This window comes from Clupea harengus, chromosome 6 (assembly GCF_900700415.2).
Source record: "Clupea harengus chromosome 6, Ch_v2.0.2, whole genome shotgun sequence".
NCBI classification, from domain to species: Eukaryota; Metazoa; Chordata; class Actinopteri; order Clupeiformes; family Clupeidae; genus Clupea; species Clupea harengus.
This window is the reverse complement of record NC_045157.1, coordinates 15,226,572-15,250,573: the sequence shown is the minus strand read 5'-3', so window position 1 is coordinate 15,250,573 and position 24,002 is coordinate 15,226,572. Positions and strand designations below refer to the sequence as shown.

The 24,002-nt window shown below is 40.3% G+C and overlaps 1 protein-coding gene across 13 annotated transcripts; it reads left to right on the top strand.

Moving 5' to 3' along the window:
• Nucleotides 1-2,362: 2,362 nt before the first annotated feature.
• On the top strand, nt 2,363-23,778 carry pax6b (paired box 6b). Of its 13 annotated transcripts, none has more exons than XM_031569146.2 (14): nt 2,363-2,644; nt 7,563-7,712; nt 10,546-10,599; nt 11,474-11,497; nt 13,685-13,815; nt 14,126-14,167; nt 14,257-14,478; nt 14,880-15,045; nt 18,777-18,935; nt 19,050-19,132; nt 19,275-19,425; nt 19,671-19,783; nt 20,146-20,287; nt 21,113-23,778. In XM_031569146.2, exons 2-14 carry the CDS (start codon nt 7,700-7,702, stop codon nt 21,196-21,198), a joined length of 1,386 nt encoding a protein of 461 aa, XP_031425006.1. In that variant the 5' UTR covers nt 2,363-2,644; nt 7,563-7,699; the 3' UTR covers nt 21,199-23,778. The 13 variants fall into 13 exon arrangements, with proteins under 13 accessions (XP_031425006.1, XP_042563971.1, XP_031425008.1 ...); XM_031569153.2 differs by lacking the exon at nt 2,363-2,644 and adding an exon at nt 10,243-10,310 and having other exon boundaries at nt 7,475-7,712; XM_031569152.2 differs by lacking the exon at nt 2,363-2,644 and adding an exon at nt 10,239-10,310 and having other exon boundaries at nt 7,475-7,712.
• The last annotated feature ends 224 nt before the right edge of the window (nt 23,779-24,002 follow it).

The following is a 24,002-nucleotide window of genomic DNA, read 5'->3' as shown; positions in this document are numbered from 1 at the left end:
CTCACCCATGTACACCAGAATGGGCCGAATATGGGTGTAACCCCACGTGTTGCAAACACTAATTACCCTACTCCGATTAGGTCCTCTCCCAAATTCTCTCTGAATCTCATTTTCAGTTGTCAGTAGGCCTACCCTTTTGGGAATCCTGATAGTAATTTAAAAACGTACAATGTTTTTGTTGCAATTGCGGCCAGTGTCTATTTCTCGGACGACACCTAAACTTTGGTTTGATGAAGGTGATACAGGATAATTTTATTTTGCATGGTGCGTACATATAACTAATTTCCACCATCTAGTTTTCAGACACAAACACCCTCACTCACAACTCTCAAAGGTTACTAAAGTTTGTCTTCGTACCTTGCCACCACGTCGTTTAATCCCCACCAGGTCTCCAAGGAACGCGATGAATTTACAGAAAGCTTCAAAAACTCTTTTTCTTTATTTTCTGCTTGCAGCCGTGACTAGTCCTCTGGATTCGTTTTACGACAGCGACAGTAAACAAAAGGTTCATGACGCGCTTATTAGCGGTGTTTTGATTCTGCATGGCTAAACAGTGAAGGTCGATCATTAGAAAATGTATCCAAAAAGTCTCAGTCTGAATGAGCACGGGCTTTCCCTTAGGCTCCATTTCCAGTTTTGGAACTACCCAGCGGTTTTCCATCGAGGAAAAGAGACGATGGCCGTGTTTCAGAGGCCTATGATGAGAGTATAGTCTAAATACTGTGTTCTGGTTTTTTTTATACTAGAAATGGGAATAAAACTAAATAGAGTGACTCAAAAGTGTGAAACATATACATTCTAGTTTGCCATCAACTACTGTCGTGTATATTTAGTTCCACATAAAACCATATTTGAGATATGACTAAGACACCTTAATGTTTACAAATGGATGGGTGGATGGATGGATGTGTGTGTTTGGGGGTGGGGTGGTCTTGCACATATTTAAAAAAGCACGGGGAGGGAGTGGGGATGAGGCTACAGCAGAGGAGAGGCAGGCTGAACAGATTTTCGTTCACGCCTGATCAAGTTCTCAAGAGCCGGGCCTCGTGTAAAGAGAACGGTAGCACCTGGCCTGGCCGCCGATCTGCATCTCCTTTTATTGAGAGTATGATAAGCGATGCCACGCCGTGCAGTTTCCAACGTTCACCTGAAGAACCCTGTCGGGTTGCACGGTTTCAGGACTCCTTAATGGTGGTTACTCCAAATAATGGTCCAAACATGGCCCGTGTGTCCTACCTGTGGCCTTTTAAGAGACTCCCAAAGTCACCCACTTCCTGAGAGACTTGCAACAGCATGGTTGCGTGGGTTATAAACCACACACACAGTCACACACACACACTTTATAGTGTATTACCTTGTCACGTGTCTCCCTCGAGTTTTGATGTGCACACACATTGATTATTGTTTTCTGAATCCTTCAAATCAAGTGACATGCATGCAGAAAACATGGCTTGCAGTTTCGCCCTCACCTTTATGTGCGTATATTATTTACATACAATAAAACCTCAAAGTTAAACATCAAGGCCAGAAGGAAAGTAAAGATTTAACGCACTGGAAGAAAGCTATTTTACAAATAAATGTTGGAACAGAATTATATGACGCACACGACCACATGACAATTTGCCATGTAATGTGTGGTGGAAATAAAAAATAACAACACAAATTGTTTTTAACAAATTGACTTTTATCAGCTTTATTGTGTTATATTTTGTGAACACTTACAGCATTTGTTGGACCTTTAGACGAGATCTCACAAATATTCTTTTTCTCTAATAATCTAATCAGGTCTATTTCTGTTATGATTTCTTAAATGACAGAATTGTGTGTATGCGTCTGTGTCTGAGTTTATCAGAGAGAGAGAGAGAGAGAGAGAGAGAGAGACTGGAACCTGGTAACAGTACTATTGTCTGTATCCCACCTGCCTGGGGTTTGATTTTCTACCTGAATGCGTTTTGTCAATAAGAAGACAGCACACATCTGATCATTATTTGCTATGTTATATAAGACAAACCAGTATGAGGTGGCCACCGGAAAAGACAGGGACATGCTTTCCAATATGTATTTATCATTTAAACGACAATGAAATGAAAGAGTCATGTAGTGTTCTATATTTCAGTTCAACAGTGAGCCAAATTCGTATATAACCACGAACAAATGGCAAAACGACAGATATTCTTATATTTCCACGTGAACAGTGCATGATCAATTTCTGGAAAGTCTCTGACTGGATTTTCGTTACATATCAAAATTCGGTTGCCTTTGAATGAAAACCGTCGGTTCCATCTTCACTACTAGTCAAAGTTCAGTGCGATATCTGGCAAGCTCACTACCTACACGGTCTAAAGCGTATATAGGCTATACGCTGCATAGAACTTCCCTTGTCCGGCTGCATGAGAAGTGTTTTCCAAGGTGACGTCGCCCTGTCGTTCTGACCAATCAGTGCCTAGTTTGAGGCTGATATTAAGAGAAAGTTAGGGGTTAGACACACAACGCTTTTTTCAGTCGCATTGACATTTCAACCGAGAGAAAGGATCCAAAAGTGACAAAAGAGGACACATAACGTGAATTCAAATTCATTTATGGGTGAAAAAAAACAAGTTTTGATATACACGGGATATAACGTCAGATGCTCGTGATTAGCCAGGTAAGTGATTTTTTTTTTTAAACACTTAACCCGGACCCGTAGGATGTTTTCTGGCTTCTTCGTAACCACTGGTGATGATACTCTCTCTGTTAAGAAGCAAGTCGTAAAATAAACGAGAGCAGGGTTTGCGATTCGTTTGCAAGCGGGAGCTTAAATTCACAATACAGTCTAATTCCGTAGCCTAGCCTACCTAATTTCGCGCACGCTTGAATTTGTGTGCTTAATTTTATTCTGCCAGGCATCGATGAGCGTGTGCTGCACACCAGTAGGCTATTCCCACCATTACAACTTTCAGGACTGTTAGTGGGAGAACACTAGTCTGCATCCATCATTATCCCTGAGGTAGAATATCATTGCGCGTTCTAACACTTCTGGCAGACGTAGGCTACTCTATGTGTTGGAAAATATTTACGGTCCCTGAGTATGACAAAAATCTCTCTGACAAACCATTTCAGAGTTTTTTACACTGCATTTGAGCTTTTGTTATTAGAACACCGAGTGGTAAAATTGAGCAGAAAATGGCACGTTATATTTTACACTATTTAACAGTTTTAAGATAATTGAAAAAAAAAACAATAACAAGAACGCCATAATAATAATAATGATCATAACAACAATAATAATCGCCACCATCTGGCTTCTCTTCTTCTTCAATATAATTGTAATAATTATATTTGAAGGCACTCACTTCAAAATTGAAACGCTACTTCACTTTTCAGGCAATGGGTTCACACTTAATGCTTAACACTTAATACTGTTTCAGCATCTCCCTTAAGAATCGCTGTCCGTGGTGTGAGACCCACCTCCCTAATTATAGGCACGTTTATTTTATATCGCGTTTCTGCAGCTGTCACAGCTTTTGCGATGACCCATGGGCGCTGTCAAGAAAACACGTTTAATACAGCAACAGGGCGACTCAAATCAGGTCTTATAAAATCTAAATGTCCTCTTATTTCTGCTACATTTGAATTCTGACATCAAAAAGTAGAGAACATTGCAGTAAGATTACACTGTGTAGGCCTAAGCTAAATTAGCCTAGATAAGACCTAGACTAAATACCATATATTATAGACTTGTGTAACACATCCTACAAACCTCTGCCGTTAAGAATCAGGCAAACAGCTTCTCAAGTGCAGGCCTACTTAAATCCTACAAAGCCTACTCAGCCTCTGGCTCTGGTCAATTCCTGAAATATTGCAATAAAAGAAGAATCATAGATCAAAGAAAAGAAACGATTAAAAAAAACTCGGGACATATGCATACTTTTATCCCATGGATGAATCTTTGCAGTACCTGACATAGTAGGCTACATATAGACTCTCTGTAATAGGCCAATTGGAATAATTTCCTAATGACAGTTGAAAGGACATTACACCATATGATGAAACACCATTAACGATGGCCGTATCATAATATCATGTATACAATGTATGCTTCAAAGACTAATATTCAGACACTGACGTAAATAGTGATATAGTTCGGTCTGATAATTCAGAGTAGATCTCTCCGGTATGTGAAAGTGCAGGGCTGTCATCTTGTGGGATATTATAATTTTATTTGTAATCGATTGGTACATATAATCTGTGTAAATTCGTTCTACAATGGGTCCTATAACAACATTTTACTGCGACCAAATATACTTTTAACTAAAACTAGTAATTTTAATACTGTGAAACGTTAAATAATGTAATGCCTGGTGTGAAGACATAGGCCAAATCATACTTGGATTTAAAACAGTGTGTGTCTTCAGTTAAATGTAAGTCAGGCTCACTCCAATGAATCAGTGCCAGTTTAACATTCCATCTAGTGACCCTGTCCACCCAAGGAAAAATGACTCTCACATTCTCACGAGACTAACTTATTGAATAAAACAATCCTGAAGAAGTTCCCCCTTATTGTCAATAAGCCTTTCCTGCAAACCGAAACAATTCAGAAATCTAACATGGCCAGTAGGCCTATCTTCTGATGTTTTCAGACACCCCCTTCCTCTTCCAACAATGACGTCAGGCGCATTCGTTCCATCCCACCCCGTATGATTTTTTGTGTTGTTGTTTAAAAGTTTTCTAGAGGGGGCACTAAGACCACTTTGCCCCGGGGGAAAATAGCGACAAGATTAAGATTTATTTTCAAGACCCTGAATTAGCAGTTGCTAATCCAAGTCGGGCTAATTGATAGTGTGTAAGATAATAATAGGCTATCTAAAGCCGGGAAACCATGGGATTCCACCAAAAGAGATAAAACAGGCCTGTAGCACTTTTTCATGCACAGAACCTACTTTCAGCTATACATTGTCTTTATCCGTCAGATAATATCTGACTGGCCTTGGGTTGAAGTGCATGTTACCATCATCGTTCTATCTTTTTTTCTTATCGTGGTAAAGAAGCCGAATTGAAAAAGAGGGAAGTACGGATTTCAAGAAGAAATCAATAATGTAATATCGGGAATTATTTCCAGGAAAAAACGACGTTTCGTCAGGGGATTGTAAATCAACTGCGGAAAAGAACAGAAGCAAGCAGGTTTGTAAATATATCATTTGTAAACTGGATGATAAGTCAAACAAATTGGCGTGTTTGATATAGCATGGTCACAGTGTAGCATACATTAACTTATGGTCATTTACTTGTATCTGAGAGCAGGTCAATCTTGAGGTCGAGCAAAATTGACCACTTCATTGTGCTGGCATATCACATTTTCACCTGCCATGCTTACAAAGTCCATTGTGGGTGCATTTAGCAAACTCATTTTCAACATTCATGGAGGTTTACACCAGTAAAGGACTGGCTTTCTCATGGGGTGAGAAGTTTTTTTTCTTCGTTTCGCTTTCTTGTGTTAAGTTTTTTCTTCGCTTTGGGGAGTTTCTAAGAGCCTACTTCCACTAAATGGTCACAATCTCTACATTTGGGACCACATAAACTAGGCTATTCAGCCTATTTCAGACGAATAATGACATAGCTGGCCCCACAGACTCTTGCACTCACCAGCTCCTCGTGGTCCAATCCGTCTTCCCATGAAACTGACAGTAAACATTTGCATGGCATCCGAGTCCTTTTCTCTAAGTGGAAGGAAGGAGAAACAACTTTCACCTCAGAGGCGCCATTTCATCCGATAGCAGATCATATAGAGTAACCAGTGATCATTTTTTGCACACGAAGCTCTAGTAGAACAAACACGGTGGAAAAGCATGTATGAGAACAAGTTATTTGAAGAAAACACTCGGCTAGTGAGAGCACCGCCGCAGGACTTTGGAGAGCAGTTCTTGACGGTCCGCTCGCCTCATTATCCTTCTCCTATTGAGGCCCCTTTTGAGGCCGCTGCAGACTCTTTGGCAGTGTCGTTTGTCTCCTCATTGTAACACAGTTAGGAATGCAATGGTTGTCAGGGGCTCTCATTCACCTTCCAGATAGTTTATTGATGAGCGTTGACTTTTAACACTTTTCACATGTCAAGGGAAGTCAAGTGTATGCCACCACGACTTCATTTTATGCTCCGAGCGTTCCAAAACACCCACCACCCCCTTCTGCACCCCTTCCTTTTGTCACAATCCCTGCTCTATCCGAGCTGTTCCTTTGGAGGATCCCGCTGGAACACCCAGAGCAGAGGCTGGTACCATGAGTGGAAACTCGAATGCGAGCGCGGCAAGGTCGCTTTGCAGTCTACTGAGGTGTGCGCTAATGACTGGGCATTCAAAACATGCCAGTCAGAAGCGCATGGTCGTGGATGCAAAGACATCACTTTAAACGTGTAACTCGGTCTGTCCCCGTCAACACACACAAAACAAAATGAAATTCACGTGAGCCCGTTAATATATGCTGTTCTACGTAAGAAGTTGTAAAAGTTACTTTATCAAAAGTGTCTATATTAAGGTGCACTAAAACACCAATGTCAACAAAGGCACGTGTAGAGTGTTTGCAATTGTTTTACCGAGTACACTACAAGCCATTTGGAAGTGCTCTTAATGCACCGTGCAAACAGGTTCGCTTTGAGAATCAGTTGTGGACCTTGTTCTTGTCCGGCAGTCCGGCTTCCTGAGGACCACATCTCCAAACACTTGTCATCTCCGATGAAGTAGGCTAAATAGGGTATATTGATCGATTCCACGTTTAAAAGTCTAGCTTACAAATTCATAAGCTTAGTTGGCTTAAAGTCATTCTCAGCGTGTGTGTAATACAGTTATTTTTAATACTGAATAAATGAAACTGATTACATTTGTATGGTAAGCAAATGTATGCTCCAAGAACACGGAAAGTCTAGCCTACATTGAATATTATTTAAGGGCTCACATCCGTTTCACATGTTGTTCCCAGTGCGCCCCCTACATTTCCAAACGAACACCATCAGTTTCGTGGTACAAAAATCTCACAGGGAAACAGATTCTATCGGTGAGAAAGGGTTAGACCGTCCAATGGGCATCCAAGCAGCCTTGTAGCATTGCATTAGGCAATTTTGTGTGTGTGTATGTGTGTGTATGTGGAGAGAGAGAGAGAGAGAGAGAGAGAGAGAGAATGAAGGAGGCGAAGTGAATTTGCATGTGTGGGCTGATTAGTGGGTTTGAGAAGCGCCTCTCTCCCCGGCTCGGCCCCGTTTCCCGCTATGGCGAGAGGCGCACAGGGAAGTGTTTGCTGGGAGGTGATGACAGAGGTCAGACTTCGCTAATGGGCCAGTGAAGAGCCGTGGAGGCGAGACCAGGAACACATACATTAATACACTTGTACCATCACCAATCAGCATAGGTGTGCTCTCTCTTCTTCCCCCACTTCCTCCTCTCTCGTTCACTTTCTCTCTTCCCCCTTTCTCTCTCTCTCCCTCCCTCGCTCGCTCACTCACTCACTCACTCACTCACTCACACGCGAGCGCACATTCTCGGTCACTCGGCTTCTCTGACATCTCCGCTCACTGTCAATCTTTGTTTCCTTCGCAGGGATTGCTCCTCTTCACTTGAAACCCGTTGGAAAAACTATTTTTGCCTGAAATAACAAAGGGTATTTTTTAAAGAGAACTACTGGGTGATTAATACGCATACAAACTTACCAAGAAGGAATTCGGCGGCGGAGCAGGATGCCTCAGAAAGGTGAGTGTTGATTATGTCCCTTTACTAAAAGTTTGTTTACGCGTTGCAAAATGCAGTGCAACAGTGACTAAGTTACTTTTGGCACTTTGGTTAAAAACGTTTACAGAAAACAACCTGATACGCAGTGGTGCTATTGTTATAACAATAGTATCGACGCGACCTATTATTATTATTATTGCTATTATGATTATTATTATTATTACTATCCCCTTTTGCATTTATAATAAGACTATGCTTGTCTAGTATGGCAGTGGAGTCCACGTTGTGGGCAACATGCCCCCTAAGAACAAATAAACTGAAGTTTCTGTCAAGAGTTGGAAACGTCCCTTTTCCATGAGAAGTTTTAACCTGCTTTGTTCGCTTTTTTTTAATAAGACGTTGTTGGTGTTTGTAGATAGCTTAATGCTTATTTATGACAGCGAAGAGTAAAAAGTCACGTTAGGCCTAGACTGTGTTTAGTATGGAGAATGGGGACGCAATGACCCGTTGAGGAAAGGTGTCAGTTTGAATCATCCGAGCGATTCAACCGAGCGCTTTCTCTAAAAATGCACTGGGAGCGCACTAGGCCTTGTTAGTTTTCTGTTCTCTGCGTGCACTTACAGAAAAATGAAACAAAAGCCATTTTCATGTATTTAAAAATAGCGACCTCTATGATTGTAAATGACAAGCTTTCGCTGGCAGCCCAAGTCGGTATTGCTGGCCAATATCAAATGTCAAATAATGATGCAACAAAATTATATTTCATTTAGACTACACCTTTAAATAGATATGGAATAGATCCTGGGTAACCTGCAACATATTTTGCTTAAATATTTAAAGTAGAATAGTTTTAGCACAATTGACAATTGCTTCTTAAACAGTTAGATGTTTCTTAAACAGTTGGATGGGGATGAACGCCAAATAACTTGAGCACTAAGCTATCACTAAATAAAAGATAACACTAAGATGATTACTGCATGTAAATTACACTGTGCTCGTAACTTCCTACGGTGCCATTGTATAGATACAGATGTATGTATGCATATGAATGTTGTTACTGCAGGATACTCTGTCCTGAATAAGCATGTTTAATTAAGGCGATTGTAGTTAGGGATTAGAGGGGAAAGAAATGCAGATTAGACCTAGTTAAATACAACAACATCGACCGAGTTTGGTACCAAGAATAAATAATTAACAGCTACACGAATAGAGCCGAAAGCATGACAAGGGAAATGCTCAACTTCAGCAAAGTACCGAGGACCACTCACGGTTGCAAATGCAAGACCCCACAAAACTACATTACTTAAATATGTGTTTTATAATTGAACAAAATCACTTTTGCCCAAATAATAAAACCCGATAACTAGTTAATAGACAGTCAGGGGACAAGTTAACCTTATGTTTGTTTTTTTTTTTTTTTAGCTATCCCCAAGTTATTCCTCATTCATGGTTGGGGAATCGGTACAATTTTACTAACAGAAAAAAATCAAGATGTCAAGAAAATATAATATTGTGAATAATGGGTAAATCTGTTTACTTGTCCAACATGTTTTTTTCACAATCACATCAAACACGCTATGAATTACATTTGCGAATCAAGAGTGATGAGAAGAAAGCATTCAAGGGGTAATTTTTTTGTGCCGAGAGAGAAAATGAAAGTCCAGACTCCTTCACTGGCCCCCTTTTTAAGCAATGTCACTGAATAGGCCCTTTATTGCAATTGTCTTTTTCCAATTGAGCACCCTACTGAGCTGTTGTATCTTTTTTACAACCCCTAACAACTCACACCAGTTACACAATTACCTCCAGATATTTATAACGCGAAATTACTTTTCTATTTCCCCAAACGTTACAAACAAAAAACACATTGGTGTGCGGGCACCAGGTCACGGCCATCACTGTGACAGTGATGCTGGTGTGGGTGTATGCTCGGTGCTTGGGGGTTGGGTGCCCTCCGCTCTTTGTATTCTGGAGTTGTTGGTACGTTTAGTGGGAGGCTGTGTTGCTAGTTAGGGAGGCCGAGGTTTGCACGCCGGGTTTTGGGATAGCGGTAGAAAGGGCCACATTGTTGAGATCCAGCAGGCTTTGTTGGCTTGCCTTCACCCCCTCCCGTTCCTACTTTTCAAAGCACTGAGGCAAAGTAGACAGCATGTGTCACTGTACTTTTGAAGAGAAGATCTAAAGAGGACGGGGACTAGTAAAAACTTAGTTTGCAAACCACTACAAAAACGTTGGACACCCTTGACACATAACATGCAGAACTAAAGCAAAATAATATATATACTAATGATATATATAAATAAATATAAACAAAAAAAACACAGCTAATTAATTAAATATGTAATATAAAGCTAAACATGTTGACAATGCAAAATAAACTGGAGTAATAAGAATGACTTTAAACTAATTCGTAAGCCTACAGGATAACTGAAAGATGGCCTACACGTCTGGACAATCCTGAATTGTGCAAACAGCAGTTAATAACACATGGGAGTAAAACTGTTCAGGGGGTGTAGCCTACTAATATACTGTTTTGCTTTGTCCTAGGAAGGCATTAAGTAGTCAGCGGCAGATGAGGGGCTAAATTGTTTTAAAGTGGACAGTCAACTCTGTTTCCAGGCAAGTTCAAATATGCACGGAGAAAAAAAGGATATATCAAATCATTACATTTTGCCACCTTGGTGTTGGTGCATCAAACTATCATCCGCAATTCCCTCGAATTTCAGAAAATCTCATAACAAGAACAACCACAACAAAATTATAAGTGTCTTGTAAATAGCTGTAAATATTTGTCTGAAATAGAAACACCTTTGGAATACTCCACATTAATCAGTTTCTTATGTATTACTTATAGAATACCACAATCAAGCCGCGTGGGAGTCTGGTGTGGCGTCGATGATGCAGAACAGTAAGTGGATTTACATTTGTATAATTGTTTGCCGCCACATCTGCAATAATGAAAGTCTCAGTCGCAGTACCGGCTGTCCATGTTATGACCTAAAGATAAAACGTATACCCGTACTGGAAAGAGCAGTACAAATATTTTAACGTAATTAAGATGATGAGGATTATATTTGTTTACTTCTTACAATGGGGTTTCATTGTGCCTCTGTTGTCGTGGCTGTGATGCATGGAGTTGTATTTTATTTTGTGTAAATTCCTTTGTGTGAACTGCCATGTTAAGACAGATGCTGCACTATAGGTAGCCTTCAAGTTTAGACGAGGCCTATAGGCCTTTTCACGCGAATATTTAATTTACTATTAAAGTCTATTTAATTTACATAAACAACTGAACTTAGTCGGCCTACACAGGTTGCACGTGAGAAAATATACCTGGCAGAAGTAGTGCTTATTTGTTTATTCAGCACCATCCACTGACACGTACACGCGCAACATGCGCGTATTCAAATGGAGAGAGGCAATGGGGATATTTTGTTTCTGCTTGACTTGATATTAAATAATTGCAGAGCTGTCTGCATTACCGTTGGCAATGGCTGCCAAGTCGCATAACTGATAAGCGCTGCAGAAAGGGCCAGTGCAGAAAATATGGGGAATGTTCGTTATTTCATAAAAACGGTTTCTAGGACTTGAGGCAGTCACTGGGAAACATCATAGATATAAAAAGGAGCGAAGATGCTCAATAAATATTTTACATATAACTCTACGTTCTAATTATAATTTTGGTAGACTTTTCCAAGATGAAGGAAAGTATGTGTGAGGCTGTTATATTTCAGGTTTGGTAAAATAACCATATGAACATTTTTCTCTTGCTGCTGGACAAGAGGTGTATGACGTCTGTGATGAAGGTGTGTGGAATTATTTACTTGTGTTATGATATGGTTACGTATATTCAGCTCTGCCAGTGCAGTGTTTGGCACAACACACACACACACACACAAACAAACACACACACACACACACACACACACACACACACACACACACACAGACAGACTAGCCACAGCTGCTTCATTTATTTTTTCTTTGCTGGAAAATGCGTTGGATTTCTCTGTATTATGTCTAAAGGTCAATCAAAACAAAACACTGGCCATCCACCTCCTTATCTGGCTTGAATGGATGTTAATAGGAGGGTGCAATATTACGACGTGTGGTTTCTGGTGCGAGTTGTCTTGGAGATATCAGTCGGATGAGGCCCTGGGTTTGTCTAAAGGTCGCGGCGGGTTCCCCGCGCTTTGTGTTCTTAACTTCTGGGTGTATATGCTGGGGAGCATCCGAATTGTCGACATATGTTTTCCCATTAGCTGACGAGCAATAAAATACAAGTCGCATAATGATCGCCACCGGGCAGCATCCAGAGCGCATACCGTTGGGAATTACAAGATGATTAAGGCTTGACCTTTTGTGCTTTGGAATTTTATGTGTTATTTTTATCTGACGTTTTTATCCATCACACAGATTTATTTAAATATCATAAATAAAGGAACAGAGTTCAAGGCCAATAAACCTTAAATGCAGCTGTACTTATGTTCAAGAGCCTGTTTAATCCACTTAATCCTGGAATTACAGAAGATAGAGAGGATGATAATGGATTTCCCATTATTCTGGACCTTGTTTAAGTAAGATTATTACACATTAGTTCGCAACCGAGGTCACTGTAGAATACATTTCCGTTATTCTGACCATTAGTTAATTTGCATTTAAGTTACAGCCTTGTAAAAAATCTTTATGCTTTATGTTAATATTAAATGCAGCCTACTGCCATGTGTTGTAACCCACAACCTGAACTCAACGGGGCTGTAGCGGCTGCAGGATTTGTTGCCAAATACAAACAAGAGAAAAAACACTGTATGTCAGTTTTAATATGTTAAGAATCATGCGCGCTCACGTCCTCGTGCCCGCGCATAGCCCTTAGCTACCTTAAAATGAAGCCTCCCTTGAAGGGTAAACTAGTAGAGTCCAATTTTATCTGAGTGATATCCAAATGCAGACAGAAAGGGTCGTTTTATCATGCTACTATTTGTCGTGACGATGCGATTTTCAAAAGCAGAGCAGTGTCATAAAGTGACATGCCTGCCACAAGTGCTCCAACTGATCTTTTCAATTAGCCTTCCATGCATGATCCGAGGCGACTTCCGCCTATTTCCAGAAATTAAGCTCAAACTTGACGTGCAGCTAGCTTTATTTTAAAGACAAATGTCAGGCAGGCTCATCATATTTTCCCCTCTTCTATATTTGGAGCTTATTTATTGCTAAGGAGCTGGCGCTCCCGGAGTCAAACTAACGGTGAGCGTCAGTGGGGAAGGGAGTGAGAACAGAAACGCAGGCACTCCGGGGAGGCTTCGGTTTGATTTGGTTCAAGGCTTGGTGGTGCATCGCTTTCACTCATTGGACTTTTGTTATCGCTGCGAGATCCAAATAATTAGGTACTCAATTAATTGCTAATTAATAGCTCCTGTTTTATATTGCAATAACTTTATGCTTTAAGGAGTTGCTTCTTATGGGCATTGTGTTGTCATTGCTGCACAGACGCTTTTGGTGAGATTATGGATGTTTTCAAGTTCGGCTGTATTTTAACATTTTAAAGAATACGCTACATGTTTATTTACTGACAGTATGATACGAGTGAAGTTCAGTTTTGAGCATCCATTTTCAGATTGCTAAGGATGTTTGTTTTTTATGTTTGATGTGTAATGTATGCATTTATTGAAGGCAGAAAGTAATACAGCATGACTGAGATGAAAGTATTGGTGCATTGAAAAGAAATGAAATGACTTCTAGTTAATGGCAAGGTCTTCGTTTCCATTACGATGTGCCTGTACTTTGGATTCATTTAAATGTTGAAACTCTTAATGTTTAACCGCACCGTTATGTTGTTTCTGCATGTTTCAACAACATTTTCTATCATTCATATCTGCTCACTGCCGAAAACTCAAAACTAGTGGAACCATGTTTCTCGATTATTGGTAACATAGACTATTACGATATATTCAAGTGACTGACGTTGTCGACAATGTCTCCGTGTCTATGTCTAGGTCACAGCGGCGTGAACCAGCTTGGTGGTGTATTTGTTAACGGAAGACCATTGCCGGACTCAACCAGACAGAAAATCGTTGAGCTCGCTCACAGCGGTGCGCGGCCGTGCGACATCTCCAGGATCCTGCAGGTAACCTTTTGTTTAATAGCATCTTTTACGAAGAATTTCGTATAATGTAGCCATACATCATATCTCTAGGAAATATCAATAACAGGAACACCAATCACCACTTTGTTCCTAAAGAAACTAAAAGCTGTTTTTCTGATTTTGAGTATCATTGGCAACACTGGCATTCCAGTGACAACTTTGCCACCAGTGTTGCAACCATCCAATTAAGATTCGTCGCTATATTACATGTTGTCATAACAACTGATGTTTTTAGGAAATCTATTATAGTTTATACTTTCTGTTAGCTTAAGGTATATTTTCTGTGTTATAGATGCATGTTGATGCAAAAGTCCAAGTGCTGGACAATGAACACGTAAGCTTATCATTGTTTGACGCATACTTAAAAATTTCGCAGTTGTCTTAAATAATGTATGTGAATTGTGCCTATTGTTTTCTATCCAGGTGTCAAATGGGTGCGTGAGTAAGATCCTGGGCAGATATTATGAGACTGGCTCCATCAGACCAAGGGCAATTGGAGGCAGCAAACCGCGGGTAGCAACGCCCGAAGTGGTCGGTAAAATCGCACAGTACAAAAGGGAGTGTCCCTCAATCTTTGCCTGGGAAATCCGCGACAGACTTCTGTCAGACGGCGTGTGCACCAACGACAATATACCTAGCGTAAGTGTGAGTTATTGGCTAATTTAATTTACTACCTGAAATGATTTCACACTAGATGACCACTGATCCATGCTATATTATTAGCCTACCATAGGATGTGCCTTATCTGCACAATACAGAAATAATGCATTGATTACTTTGATACATCATCATCATCATAATTATCGTCTTGTAATAGTAATAACATCAGTATTATTGTTGTAATTATTATTATTATTATTATTATTATCATTACGTGTATTATTATTGTTGTAGTTGTTTTTATTATTGAATAGATTTGAGATTAAATCACATGTCACATGGTCAGCAACAGTTTACAGATAATAACTGACGCTGGAATGACATTCACGTCGGCTGGTTTGCTTTGAGGCCTTGAACCTAAAGGTACTTTTGTTGATGTCTTTCAGGTGTCGTCGATAAACAGAGTCCTTCGCAACCTGGCTAGCGAAAAGCAACAGATGGGTGCAGATGGCATGTATGACAAGCTGAGAATGCTCAACGGGCAGACGGGCACGTGGGGAACCCGCCCGGGGTGGTACCCTGGAACTTCTGTACCCGGGCAACCAAATCAAGGTGAGGCTTAATAACGTCTGTCACAAATTCATTACTATTACTATACATTACAAGTGTGTATACATACATATACATATATATACACACATATATATATATGGCTATCATTTTTATTAGTATTATGATTATAATAATAATCATAAAGCCAAGTCAATAACAACTGGCGTTTGCCGATATTATGTTTGTTCTCATGAGTAACTTTGCCTATGATAATTTAGTCAGTTAATTGCCGTTTTCTAAGAAATGTATTTTTAAAATAATGATTTGTAGCCTAATAATTAATGCAGCTTTATTTCTAACATATGATTCCTGGGTTTTCAAGTTAATTGACTGCATTTCTTTAATGACAATAATGGTTAGGTTGCTTATGGTGGTATTTGCATTTTTGGATGTCACAATGTAAATAAATACGTTTGCCTGTGTTGCCAACGGTTCAGGACAGGGTTTTCTAAAGTCTTCTTAACGCCAAGTCATTCCTAAATTATGACTTAAAATTCCCCTTAAGGTTTCGATGTGTTTCCCAGAACGTCCGTAGCTAAGTAGGCCTAGACTTTCTCTAAGAGAAACTTTCGTAAGGTTGGCTTGGACCACTCTTAGCTGTGCCTTAACACAGTTTTCAGTTAAAACAACTACGAATGTTGTGCTAGTGGCTGGACGTATTACAATATTCTGGATGTGTTGCATTGCATTTTGTGCTTTATTAAAGAAAAGAAAAAGTAAAAAGTTAATTTCGAATCCCTTGCAAATACAAATATATGAGTAACATGAAGCCTTGAACCGTCTGGCAACATTACATTTTGACTTTGATAATATTTCTTGTTGATGTCCTTGCTAATAATGATCACCAGCGTTCCAAGATGAATCATGCCCATCATGCTCGTTTTACGCATGCTCAATTCTACATGAATGATAATAATCGATTCCAGAAAAATTGATTCACCCTCTTAAGGTATCCGTAGGAAGGTTTCGCTTAGGGGAACTCATTTAAGAGATGTGTTGGGAAATGCGGAGAAAAGTAAATAACTGTAGTAAGCTATACCTTTCAAGTCTTTGTAAAACTCTAAGAGACACCGTTATCGGCAAACCCAGCTTGGATGAAACAAGGTTACAACTCAAATGCAGTTCGTCCATTAGTGCAGGATCCTCACCTCGCAACCAATTAATCTCTAATTAATCATCCATCTCAATACCGCCTCTGTCTCTACAGAGGACTTGCGTGACTACTGTCCATCTTTTCAGAGTAGGTGTCCATCCAACAATTCGCCCTCAGCACCCCTACCCCCGTGCACCCTCTCCATGCCCCTGTCATCCACCCCCACCACTGGAAGATAGAGCGGAGAAACCGTGTGCGGGATCTCGGTACAAAGGATGATTCTGTCCTACGCATGAATTTGTGATGGGAACAGCCCCATCGCTATGTAATTGCTCATTAGAGATCGTTTAGTCTCTCATTAATACAACATGCACAGGCGTCTAGTTGGGAGAGACAGCTGGAGAGTAAATGTCCACCGGAGACCTCTGGACAAGACATGGCACAGTGCGCCAATTACACTCGGCGGTTTTAGGGCAACACAATACTATTTAAAACAAAAGACAATTTTCCAACTATGAACATAAAACATATTGTTAGCAGCCTACAAATTCCAAGCAAACAATAATACCTTAGAATGAGTAATCGATTTATTGTAGCTAATCAGCCCTGTGGAATCGGACATTACCATGACAGTTTAAATGATAGTAGACCCTAAAGTATTTAGGCCTACATATGCCTAAATATGTAAACTCTATATGTAGAACATTCATTTAATACCACAAAAAACATGGAGTGTAGATTATACTTGGACTGAGGACTTCGAATAAACAGGGTGTTAGTCTTTTGTATAATTTCATAATGATTGCTTTAATGTTGTCAATATGTATTGTCAATTGCTTACCTACAGTAGCCCAGCCTAAATGTGGAAATAGCCTAATAATTAAAATGTCTTCCCTGTCTGAGATCATGCAATACATGTAGCGGCTTACAGGCCTACCAGTTATTTTGGAAGTAAACTGGCCTACCGTGTCTACCCTGCCTTTCAGCCAACGTTCACTCTTAACATTGGGACATTGAAGCAGTCTTTCAGTCGAGAGTCCATTACCTCACAAGCATATGGCAGGGTTCCGTCTCAGGGATGAAACAAATATGGTCCCCATCTGACGAATGCCACGCAACATTGAAAAATTTAAGGGAGAGTTGGGGAAAGGCAACTGGCCGACTAAGGAGAAAACCACCCGACTTTTTTTATTCACCCGTACCTATCTCTACACGGTTCCAAAACCCGTCTTTAGGATTTGTACACATTCTTTTAATGACGCTCTTATAATGTTTTGATCCACTCGCCGCAGCTGAAAGGTGCCGCAATTGGTTCAATAGTCACCGCGTTTTCCGCCTGACTGATTGAGACACAGTGATACCAAAGAATGGTTTTATTTCCAAGCCCGTCATTGAAAGAAAAAAGAAAACAAACCACAGACGAAGCGTTAGGAGTCTGTCAGACGTACAGACTAATGGGACGCAAACCTTTTTTTTGCCGGATTAGCCCTAAAAAGTGAGGCCTTTGAGCCCACCACACCACACAAGACAACTTAATTGCAGACCCAGAGTAATACCTGCTTTTCAAGCATCTGTAGCCATTCCGCAGTTTATAGTCACAAATCTATGACACTGGAGGACGCAATTATTTGTAATTATTTCTGTCAGTGAGCGGAACTGATATTTTGTAACTAACCGAGAGTGTGTATAATTATTCTTTTTGTAAACAAAACACACAGAAATAAACTTAATCAAAACATGCATCAATTCGATGTAGATTAATTACGCTCAAATTATCAGATTTGTTGACGAAACAAAAGCAGTAGCCTGCAAACACACGAGCGCACGGAAACGCCTGCCATAACTCGAAGTTGCGTAAACTCTTGGAATTAGATAAGCCTATTGCAAACACCTATCCACTCCTTCCATGGGGTTTTTACTTGTCCCTCGGGTGTTCAGATGAATATATAGGCTAAACTCAAAGTGGCATGTAACGGGTCGGCCCAGGAGACTTTGATTAATGACACAAGTGCGTAGAGGTTAACACAGTGAACTGAAAGCTGGGCTGACTGGATCCTCGTGTTTAACAATGCCAAGCAATGCGCGCCTTGAGAGAATCCTTTTGTCGACGCCTCCAATTGTGTACACTCGAGAATTCTGCCCACGAAAACTTTGGCAGGCCATCTCTGTTCAAACTTTAATGGTTTCCCCTTATTCCCGCGGCATTGTGTCGCGATGAAAAGCAGCTCTCTCTATTCAAGTGTTGGTGGTCACCTCAATGGCTCAACGAATACCCATATGGTGAATAGTATTGAAGAATCGCTGTACTCTGGGAGCGAGAGAAGGTTTAGGTTTCTAAACATTGCTGAGTCTGAAAAGGTCTCATTGCATCTCGACACATTTTTCTTAACCCTTTGAGTGCGTCTTTATTGTTGAGAGCTGATAAAGGATCAGAGGAGAGACTGTCCACACCAAACAACAGTATTTTCCCACATTAACTCACTATTTGACAGGACTTGGAAACAATACCCTAAATCGTATGCAAATGTAATTCACATACATCATTAGACTAAATAAATATATAAATGAAAGACTGAAGTGAACTGAAATATATAAAGAAAGTAGGTCCTAACCCACTTTTCTTTACTTGGTATTACAGATGGATGTCAGCCGCAGGATGGCCCAGGAGAAAACACAAACTCCATTAGCTCTAACGGGGAGGACTCTGACGAAACCCAGTTGCGACTCCAGTTGAAGAGAAAGTTGCAGAGAAACCGGACATCATTTACACAAGAGCAGATTGAGGCTCTGGAAAAAGGTGACCTATTAACTCACACCTGGAATAAGAATAAAACACATAGAACTTATTGTTCATGTGTGTTATGCCCATACTTGTATAAATAATAACTATATTTCTCGATTCTGTCCCCAGAATTTGAAAGAACTCATTATCCAGATGTTTTCGCAAGGGAAAGATTGGCAGCCAAAATTGATTTACCTGAGGCAAGAATACAGGTGAGTGATAATGCCTTGCTGTTCATTAAAAAAGGAGCACATGTCCTATTCAATACTTCAATACTCATATGCCTTGTTGCAAGGAGTACATGGCGTAGCATCTTCAGGGTCTGATTGCTTCCACCTCTGATCTTGTTGGCAGGTGTGGTTCTCAAACAGGAGAGCAAAGTGGAGGCGAGAGGAGAAGCTGCGGAATCAGCGTAGACAGGCCAGCAACCCCTCCAGTCACATCCCCATCAGCAGCAGCTTCAACACAAGTGTCTACCAGGCCATGCCACAGCCCACAACACCAGGTAGCCTACTGAGGGACCGGGCTCTAGCAAATCACCACCGGAACCTGTAGAGAGAGTTCAAATTTCGCTAAAGATATGAGAAAAAGGGAATATAATTAGTGTAATTATGAATGCAATACACACTGAAATAAAAAATTGAATATTTTAATAGAATATTTATTTTTAGGCTGCTTCAAAATACAAATGTAGCCAAATCGTGGTTAATTCAAATGTAAATCTCACATGATTCACTGTTGTCTTTACAGTGTCTTTCACATCAGGGTCCATGTTAGGCAGACCGGATACAGCCCTCACAAACACGTACAGCGGGTTGCCTCCTATGCCAAGTTTCACAATGGGCAACAACCTGCCTATGCAAGTAAGTCTTCCACAGGCAATTCCCCTTCCTTAGTTGTTAGCATACTGTGTTTGTGTTTGTGTGTGTCTGTCCTTGAATGTGCTGTGATACCAGTGATAAAAGTTAGCACAAATACACATAAGCCTTTCCTAAACAGTTGCATCACCAAGCATACGCTTTATCCTATTGAATTACACATCCAGCCTTTGCATTTGGGAAATATCGTTAGCTCATAGCTTTAGCAAAGGCACTAAGCACACAAACATACCATTGCTAACCTTATGGTAGCTAATTTTTGTAAGATAACATGGCAGAGTGATTCTGGAAGAGAGCTGTACGTTAGCACCTACCCAGCGGCTAATTGCTATATTCTCTGTTTATAGCCCAGCCAAGCATCCTCCTACTCCTGCATGCTGCCCACGAGTCCGTCTGTGAATGGGCGGAGCTACGACACGTACACCCCCCCTCATATGCAAGCACACATGAACAGCCAATCAATGGCCCCTTCTGGTAACACCTCAACAGGTAGGCAGAAAAAGAACCTCTTGTTTACCTGCTTGGTGATGATAGTGAAAAATCACTACCATTGATTTTGTTATGCTACCATACATCCTAATTAGGGAGGGTACTGTCATTAACCGAGTGTCTCACTCCACTCTGTAGATTATGTGATATTCCTTTCATCAATTATAGAATACACATAAATATCACATAATCCATCTCATATTTTGTACAATTATGCATGCGTCCAATTGAATTCACTGTGTACCAATTGACATCACTACATCACGTTGTCATGTATTCCCCCATCATGTCTTTTGTACTTGTTTGTATTGGTCTAACCTCTGATTAAAAAAAGAAACACCACTCATTTACATAAATATTTTTTTTGTTTTGAAAGCAGCCATCTATTAGGTATCTCCAGGCCCAACTAGAAGGATAATATATTTTCTTCACATTAAAACAAATTATTTTGTTGTGCTGGAACTCTGAAACTTTGAATTGCATTTTTCAAATGAAGTGACAATTTGTAGTGTTCTGTAGTGGACAGATGACTTTGAAATCGTCACAACAGTGGACAACAGTGAGCTCTGAACCAAAAATGATTACTACTTGTTGTCTGAGTTATCAAATCAAAATCCTAAAATAGTAAATAAAACCAACAAAATATAGTTTTAAAAAACACAAACAGGTATATTAATTTGTAAAAACACAAAAATTATCCCACAGGTACACTTCATTTTTTGGTGCAATATGTTCCCATATTCTGAGACAAGAAATACTACAAAGTGATGCACTCTGTAGCAGTGACTGACAGTCTCTCCTCTCTCTCCCTCCATCTCTCTACAGGACTCATCTCCCCAGGAGTTTCTGTCCCAGTCCAAGTTCCTGGCGGCGAGCCTGACATGTCTCAGTACTGGTCAAGACTACAGTAAGGAGAAGAGCTACTTCACCCTTTGACTCTCTCACGAGACATCTGAGACACGGCACCGCTATCTCTCCGGCAGTATTCTATGTACATGTCAGCGCACACACACACACACACACACACACACACACACACACACACACACACACACACACACACACACACACACACACACACACACACAGACAACAGCAAAAGGAGGACCTGGAGGGGACTATTTTGTTTCGGAATTGTGCACTGTTCTGTGACTTTTGGGACTCATGAAAACTTGAAGAAGAGAAAACAAAAAAAAGGCAAAACACGGAGAGAAAGAAAAAAATCAACTTGGACAGCCTTTCATGGAACAGAGCAAACAAACAAACTAAATCAAGCGTACCAACGTTTTTTTCTTCATTTCCATCTTTTTGGTGTATTTCTATAGTTTCATTTGTATGTTATGACGTAAACATGAGAACAACTCCGGATGGACAGACGGGAAACCTTGATGGTCTTTCACTAATTTATACTGGCCGGAACCCTGAGCGACTGTCCCATGGTGGCTTTTCAGTAAGCTTATATCAAGAACCTCTACCAGACTTTTGCACAGATGCATATCACCCCAGTTCAACTGGAGGGAAAGACACTTGTTTGTGAGCCCTTTTATCTGTCAGCTGGTTGGTTTTCCTTTCCAAAAAAAAAAATGTTGGCTTAAGGATTTCCCCATTTCAACCTACCCATATTGGCTTTTGTCCTTATCTTTGGTTGCATTCAAAGACATTGTGTATTCTATGGACAGTGGAATTGTTGAAAAGTAATATCATTTTTCGCTTTGGGGTTGTAACAAGCCTCGGTTCAAGTACAAGCGCAAAGGTTTTGTTGGGTAGATTGAGTTTGGGTAAACTGTCTGTGCTGAGCAATAACTACTGAGATATAAAATGTGTGTGTGGGGGGGATGGTTGCTCAATGGTAGACTGTGGCATTGATTTAATCCAACTTGTTTATGTCCAATTGTAAGTATTTGTCTTCCCTAGGAATCTCCCTAAATAATTTCTACAATAAAAGTTACTTTCATTTGTATTGCCCCAAGAATATTCTATACATTTTATACAAATTTTCATGCATTGTAAAAAAAACAACCGTTCTTTAGGTAAGGTACAAGTTGTCTCTTAGATATAGCTGTATTATAGTGTCCTGCTGTCAAATGATTTTGTGCAACTAGAAATATTTAATTCCTATAATTATGATTACAGATGCTTGACAGAGTTTTAAACATAAGTGTTTGGCAGTTGTTTACAAGTACATATCAGAATTAACCATTGTTGATTGTAAAAACAGACCAAAGCCTTTGTATTTCATCTCTTACACAACATTTTGTTTTTATATATATTTGTCTTGTGTTGCAAGCATTTTTGTAAGCATTTGTTTTACATTCTATTACAATGGCTTCGAGTACATTTTGACTGCCGACTAATCACGCAGTCTTTTACTTATAATTGAAGACCATGTCTATCATGCTTTGCGTTCTGCATTTTGAAGTGTACCTGGGGCATGAGCACGTCAGGGGTTCTGCGTCAGTTTCATGCTTTGGAGAAAGAAAGGTCTACACTGTCTCTCAAATATTTCAATTTTAATTTTATTTAAAATGGAGCTTTCTAAATGTATTTTGTGAAAAATATAAAAAAACATTTTGTACAGTACAACAAGTGTCTTGATGAGAGCTCTCTTTCAACGTTGTCAGTGTTGCCATATAAATATTCAATTCCACTGGTTGAATTATTTCAAATAGGATCCCTTCAAAGTGATCTAATGGTGCTCTCAAAGCTACACAACACAGACACAGGCGAGATCTGTCCAAAAGCCCACCTTATAACCACAAAAAAAACCTTCACAGACAAAAGCACCAACCGACTCCATACAACACAAGCACTACAAAAAACACAGGCACAATGGAAAGGCCAAACCATTCACCAGTGCAGGCCCTTGTTTTGGTGGAGTTACGATGGTTTAAAAAAAAAAAGGAGGAGGGAGCGAGGGAACGAGAGAAAGGGAGGGAGGGAGAGAGGGGGGGTGGAGGGATAAAGCAGTCTGTGCCTTGGGCGAGTTGGGGGAGCGATGGAGCGATTGTGTGGCAGAATGAGTTATTTTGCTTCACTTGCTATCTCAGCAGGGGGGGAGGGAGGGAGGGGGGAAGAAGGGGAGAGAGGGGAGCTCTGGGCCAGAGCTGGGTCAGGCTGGGCTCACAGGACTAAAGGATTGTGGGATTGTTCCCATCTCTCTTTCTCCCCTCTCATACACATTCACAGTGCCATTTTCAGCCTTGCTCAGCTCTACTTCAAGCCTTAGTGCGTGTAACAATATGATACAGAGAAGCACAGACACTGAAAACACTGTTACTGCTATTTATGATCAGGCAACCTGGAGTGGCTCCTAAAATGTCATGTTGATCGAACCTTTGATGAGTAAATAGCGTAGAGAGATAGGATGGGCAGGATCTCGCCTTCATCAGGTGACAGGTACAAACATTGGGACGGATCAGAGTAAACAACAAAAGTCAACACGGAAAGCTTTTTCATCATGTGCTTAGTAATTTTGCATAATGTTTGCTTTGAAACATTTATCTTACATATTTATAACTTGGCTGGTTTGATGGAGAAACTAAGTCCACCAGGAAACTACACATTCTGACTAAAAGGCTTCAAAGCTTTGAAACATAAACTTTGAAAACTTGTTGAGAGTTTGAGCTAGGCTCTAGGAGCTACTGATATTAGTTTTTAATTTCGATTTTCTATTTGTGAAAACCTGGCACCAAGCCTTACGGATAGAATCAATAGA